General features: G+C 53.6%; 2 protein-coding genes across 2 annotated transcripts; one reads left to right on the top strand and one right to left on the bottom strand.

Moving 5' to 3' along the window:
- Window positions 1-1,517: 1,517 nt before the first annotated feature.
- On the top strand, window positions 1,518-4,836 carry SIP5 (SNF1-interacting protein; the record flags this gene model as incomplete). Its single annotated transcript, XM_062912608.1, has 2 exons — window positions 1,518-2,599; window positions 2,653-4,836. The coding sequence occupies exons 1-2, from the start codon at window positions 2,225-2,227 to the stop codon at window positions 4,834-4,836; spliced, it is 2,559 nt and encodes an 852-aa protein (XP_062765594.1). The 5' UTR covers window positions 1,518-2,224.
- A 453-nt stretch (window positions 4,837-5,289) lies between these two features.
- Window positions 5,290-6,606, bottom strand: QC763_409770 (uncharacterized protein; the record flags this gene model as incomplete). The annotated part of the gene is made up of 1 exon (XM_062912607.1): window positions 5,290-6,606. The coding sequence occupies one exon, from the start codon at window positions 6,604-6,606 to the stop codon at window positions 5,290-5,292; it is 1,317 nt and encodes a 438-aa protein (XP_062765593.1).

Genomic DNA, 6,606 nt, shown 5'->3' with positions numbered 1-6,606 from the left:
CGAATAAGAGAGTGAATATTGACCGAGTTGTTCATGTTCACTTCTGGTTATCTATAGACATGATGTCAAAATGGTTTTGTGGATCTATGCATTCCAGAGAGAACAGTGGCTCTAAGAAAATAAAACCATATGTACTAACAGAATGCAATTGCGCTAGTTTGATTCACACTGGCACACCATGGACAAAAAAGGTAACTGGCACTGCAAAAGTACCGAACTGTACCTTGAGAGGTAGTTAATGGACCTTGAAACATAGTAATACACCTCTCTGCTTTTAAAAAGTTGTAGGCGACTCAGGTGCTTTACTGACAAACGATTTGCCAATTCCGTGATACCTTCCTAATCTCAGACATTTGAAAATTGATACGTGGTGGGTGGGCAATCATCATGGTAAATCTTTAATCGTTATTGAGAACCTCAGGAAGTCATTACTCAGATCGAAATTTACCATGGAGTACCACTCACGTCCTAGAGAGAATAAAAGATAGAGAGAATAATAGATAGAGAGAATAATAGATAGAGAGAATAATAGATAGAGAGAATAATAGAGACTGCTACTGAATTCAAGTGCCAGAGAGATTGCAAGAACATCTAGAAACATGATAGTGAGGCCTTGAATGATAGACAGCAGATACGCTCTAAATACTTACCGGATATTACCTATTTCCAAAACATTGAACGGGGTGTTTGACTTCTGCTGGGCCCTCTTAACTGCCTCTTGATGCATATACATGGCTCTGTAGTCCTTACCAGGTATGCTTTACTCACAAGGTGAATACCCTGTGGGCAGCAGTCGGCTCTTCATGACTGGAGAAGAGTAAAACACACTCGAAAAGCTCTAGAGCTTGCATTCGCCCTGGCAGGCTGATCGAAAACTTCAACATACTTGAGTTGACCTTGGACACAATCTTTAAGAGCGTGCCAATAGCTTCAAGGCCGTCCTATCATATTTGAAGTGCAGTTTACATTCATTTCGTAGTTTATACCATTCAAAGTTTTTTGTTATCCGCCACCGGAGTCAAAATAACCTCTCTGACTTGGTTTTAATCTCAGTGCAGATTAGGCAACAAGGTCCAGCTTGATGATCGTACGACTGAAGCATCCACAATGTTGAAGGAAAGGGGTTCACCTGGAACTCAGTGATTCTATATGGTTACATGGAGAAACTTATCCGGCATTTTCTCGACAAGTATGTAAGATAATTCAAGGATAACACCAGCTTTCACGCTGTGCTTGAGATGAGGCAGCCATCATGAGGCCAGCCAAACTCGGGCTGAAACACCTACCGACCCAAGGAATGTACTCGTGGCTGTTAGACAAGATGAAATAAACTCTGGAAAATGCTCACAGTCGCACATAAAATCTCTTGAGAGGCTCTTGGATGAGATACCGAGGTGGTGGAATGTGGCGGCCGCAAGCAAATGGTGATAAGAGGAGGGATGTGGCTCGTGCTCAGACACCTCCCGCTTTGGTGCATGGGCCACCCGCCTGGCTTTGGAGAAGGCATTGCTTGGCATCGATTCCCCAGCATCACAGCCATCCCGTCATCTTGCCATCGCTGGCCTCGCCAATAATACGTGATACCTGTTTTCGCCGACTGCCTGGCATCGGGGCCCGTTCTATGCGTCCCGAGTATCGTGTAACTACTTGCACATCCCACCGGACAGGCCACCGTTCATCGGCGCATATCTCAGCCTCGCAGTAGGCTTCAAGATACACAATAGGGACGTGTCATGTCAGGGTGTGCTCCCCCACTGAATCCATCAACCGACCGCCAACTTCCGTCCCGCCTCCGCCATATCCGGCCCAAGCAAAGCAACAACAACAGTCAACCTCATCTCTGCTCGCGCAATTAGTTACGTTCCCTTGCATTTTGAACACTACAATATCAAACTATCTATACCTCCCTTCCGCCGATCCTGTCCCGAGCCATCGCCCTGTTTCCGCTTGTCGATGTGCGCAGGTCCCCCAGATCCTGCTTTACCCCCTCAGCGTCCGCGCCTATCATTTGGACTTGTCGACGTCACTGCTATTTGCCCTCCAGAACACAATCCATCGACAACTCCCCACCATCGAACTGCTGCCGACCATCTCCAGGCGCTCTCCTCTGCAGAAACGCCAGCCGTGGTTGTTACAAGCAACGTTGCGAGATTGCGACAAACGGCCAGCGACGACCGGGAGACGGCCAATACGCATGACGGCCTAAGGCCTCAACCGCTGCAACATGGGAAACGCCAGCACGAAAGAGTCGCGCAGCGGCGATGGAAGCCACCGCAGCCACCACGGCGCCTCTCAGCCGAGTGTCACCGGTTCTTTACATGCAGACAGGTCGCCAGGACGGCGGAATCGGCTGAGCCGCGGCGATTTGGGTGTCCTAGGCCTGGTGGGAGGCTCGAGCTCCCATAGCGAGCATCATCATGAGCGCAGAGAGACAAAACAAGAACGGGAAGCCCGCAGACTGGAGAGGGAAAGAGTCCAGCGGTTGGCGGAAAGAGAGCGGAGCATGAAGGAGGAGAACGTCGATGGTGGATTTCTCGTTACCATGGGAACATACGTTGGTGTCGAAGACTTCAACAAGCAGATTGTTCGGCAATTGCAGGTAAGCATACGGCTTTCAAGTCCCTGTTGTGAGCAGCACTGACATGCCTTTAGATCGAAAGAAAAATCGCCCCTTTCTGGCGAGGTTTGAACGACCTTGATGACCAATGGACAGAACCTCAAATTATTGCCGCAGCACGCGGCCTGCCGATTCCAGCTGCCGATGAAGTACCGCCTGACGAGCTGATTCCCCGTCCTCTGTCAGCAAACGACCATACGGAAGGCTCCCGGAATATAAACAGCCTCATGGTTCCGATCGCTGGCCGTACCCAGTCTACAACGTCGGAACACAGCATGTCTAACCCAGGCTCTGCGCTTCCTTCTCCCATCTCCAGCCAGCCCGCTAGAACGAGCTCCCCTTTTAGACCGCGTGGCAAAGCTCTCGCCGCCGTGCTCGGCGGGAACTCTCGAAATGGCTCGACGACTGAGATTGTGCCCCGCGAAATCAACATTTCCAATGACCCGTTTGTCAATGGACAACCCATCGAGGTGTTCCTGTACAAGAATGCCACCGAGTGTCCGATCTGTTTTCTGACCTACCCGCCATATCTCAACCAGACGCGGTGTTGTGGACAGGCTATCTGCAGTGAGTGCTTCGTTCAGATTAAGCGACCTGATCCGCATTTTCCCGAGGGGCATAACGAGAACGACCCAAACCACAACCCCGAAGAGGCGGCCGGGATGTTGGTATCAGAGCCCGCCTGCTGCCCCTATTGTACTCAACCAGATTTCGGTGTAACATACGATCCGCCACCTTTCAGACGGGGCCTGGCATATTCTATCGCTCCCGCAGCTCTGTCATCCATGAGCACCGCCATGTCGTCCAGCAGCTCTGTAAACTCAGCTTCTCTGTCGCCCCCCGCGGGGGCTGCTGGCGGGGGTCGCCGAAGGACTCAGTCTCTCTCTGCAACCAGCCCAAATGTTATCTTGACAGACCGTATCCGACCAGAATGGGCAACCAAACTCCAAGCTGCGCGTGCTCATCAAGCAAGACGAGCTGCTGCTGCCACCGCTTTGCACACTGCGGCATTCATGATGGGGAATACTGAGAGTCGGGCGTTTCGGAGTCGTTTTGGGCGAAGAAACACGGGCGGTTCGGGATCGACGGGAGCTCCCTCAGGGGGGCAGAATAACGGCGAGGGAGACAATGGCGACAGCGGCTCTGCAACGCCTGCGGGTGATGCCGACTCCTCAGGTCAGCGGGGTAATCGTGGCGGAACATCCAGCATCGTTGTCTCTCCACGCATGCGCGCTGAAGAGCTCGAGGAGATTATGGTCATGGAGGCTATCCGTTTGTCGCTCGCCGAAGAAGAGGAGCGGAAACGGAAAGAAGAGCTTGAGAAGGCCAAGCAAAAAACAAAAGAAGAGAATAAGCCAACACAGGTGGGTGGCGGGCCTTATGATGACGGTGCAGGAAACAGCCAAGCAAGCGCAAGTAGTCTGAGCGTGGAGAGGAAGCGAGGAAACAGTGCTTCTAGCAACCTTCGTGTGGAGGCCAGCGTCACAAATGCGCTGGCAACGACTGCTGCAGCTGCGTCAGGTTCAGCAGGTGATGATAACACCAAGGACAAGGGCAAGGCCGTAGACCGCAATACACCCATCACTTCTGATGGTTCTTCCGCCACCGCTGCCTCCCGACCAGCCCTGGCGACTCACCAACCTGCAGGCCCATCCCACCTCAGCCAAATGAGCAGTGCCTCCTCAATCTCTTCCTCTATCCTTGACAGCCAACCTAGCAGCTTTACATCGCCATCCACCGCTCAAGATCCGCGCGGAAGCGGTCTTAGTCTTGAAAGTCGTTCTGCCACCGAGGAAGGCGAGTGCCAAGAGAGGGGCCGTGATCCTAGCGCCAGCACTGAGCCCTTGCTCAACTTCAGAAGTCTAGCGGAAGTGGTCGGGGTCAGTCTAGAGGGCGAGAACGCCGGAAGGCGACTGAGTCAAATCGAGTTGGAGAAGAGCAAACTCTCGGAAGAGCCCCAACAAAAGGCGACTACGACAGAACAAGCCGGAGGAAACTTGTTGGCCGAAGCAGCACAGAATGGAGCTGCTCAGAAGCAAACTGGGGAAGAAATCGAGAGGGAGCTACTGCACCTAGAAGCGCCCAGCACTTCGGATCCGTCGCTTCCACCTAAGGTGATGGTTACACCCGACACTCCCGCAGTCGAGATTGGCGAGGATTCGAAGCAACTTGGCTACCAGACAACGACTGTGGAGCGCACTCACCAACTCACGCAATAGTTATGCGGTCTGATTCGGTGTGGCCTCCTGCGACCAGAGGCAGCTGACGCAGGTTCCTAGAACACATCAACGGGAGATGAAGAAGAGGCGACACTGTGTGTTGGATTTCTTTTGTGCATACACCGTCTTCTCTCCCACCCATCGTTTGCCCCTTTTTAGCCCCCTCTTTGTACCTTTTCCCGTTACGTTTCGCAATGTCAGCGAACTTCCATTCACAAAGAATGGGTTTTCATTTTTTGCTATGGCATCAGACTGGAAGTGGGCGTCAGTGATGGAATGGAGTCTGGAGCACCTGATCTTTTAGGGGCTGTTTTCGTCTAGGATTCACATTTTTTGGAAGCATTGTATTCTCACGCGGCAGGTAGACGAGCAATGACAAGGTCCTTTTTGGAGACCACCGATGTACCAGGTTTCGCTGGATGCAATCGTGAAGAAGAGACTGATCAGATTGTGCTACTTCGGCTGTGCATCTCCGGTTGACCTGGTGGCCAGGCGTTGCTGGTATGCAATCATTATAGAATCAGACGGTACCCGACCTTTGTCTTCCTCCGGACGAGTGTTGACATAGCCAGGACCGGGACTTGCCCAAGCATAATCTATCCATCTACCAAGCGCTGGCCACAGCTGGTTTTGAACCAGTCGCAGTACCTTGTCCTGCCGTTCTTTACCATATGCAGGATCGATCTTCCCGTCAACGGCATGGCCGAGACTGGACAGAACCCCCTTCCACTCCGCGACTGTCTCTTCAAGCTCGCTAATGGACGATACACCGCACACGGTAGCACCCACTTTGGCGGTATCGTTGCCGGAAGCAGTTGATGGGACCTGCACACCAACGCCAGCAGCAGCCCCTATGCGCGCCCACTCCTGCAACGACCACCGAATCGCCACCGACTCCAAACGCTCGCCAGCTGTGCCAGTAATCCCCGCCAACTCCTTACACGCCCCCCGGAGCTCAGGAAGTGAAGGATGCCACTTCGCCAGCGGAGAGGCCTCGCTCCTCTCATCAAGGGGGATGCCCCGGTTGGTGAGCAAGCCCATGCCCAGCATGCTCGCATTCAACACCACCTCGACACCAGCCCTCTTTAGCCTCGCCAACGGCGATGAGAATGACTCTTCTGGTCTCGTCTGCCCGGCCACCCAAGGCAACGCCAACTTGCGATTCTGCACCGTAAAGTGGCCATAACTTAGCACCGCATCCAACGGCTCCCCGGTCTTGTCCAGAATCATCTCGGCCAAGCTGGCCAACACATGGGCTGGAAACCCGCTGATGCCCACGTACCGAACCAGCCCTTCCTCGTCTCGCAACCTCCGGAGCTCCTTCACCGCTTCTAGGACCTCGTCTGGGGAGACAAACTCGACGTCGTGCATATACACGAGGTCGAGGTACTCGGTGTGCAGGCGCTGAAGACTTCGCAGGATGGAGTATCTGATCCAGGTGGGGGAGTAGTCGAACTCGTCGCCAGCTATCCTCCCTGCTTTTGTGACGAGGAAGATGGACTCGCGCTCGAGGGGGATGGGGAGGGGGTTGGAGGCCGAGGCGGTGGGGTTCATGAGGCTGTCGAGGGCGGTGCCGAGGAGGACTTCGGAAGGGCCGTAGTAGGGGGATGTGTCGAAGGCTTTGACGCCGAGGGAGATGGCGCGGGAGACGATGTCGCGGTAGGGCATGGCCAGGGGGTCCGAGACATATTGGTGGTTGAAGGTTGCGGTGCCGAGGAGGAGTGGGGGCAGGGTGGTAGAGATAGGAGGGTGAGGTTTGGGGGGTGCCAT

This window comes from Podospora pseudopauciseta, chromosome 4, assembly GCF_035222475.1.
Source record: "Podospora pseudopauciseta strain CBS 411.78 chromosome 4, whole genome shotgun sequence".
Taxonomy (NCBI): domain Eukaryota; kingdom Fungi; phylum Ascomycota; class Sordariomycetes; order Sordariales; family Podosporaceae; genus Podospora; species Podospora pseudopauciseta.
This window is presented reverse-complemented; position numbering and strand designations above follow the sequence as displayed.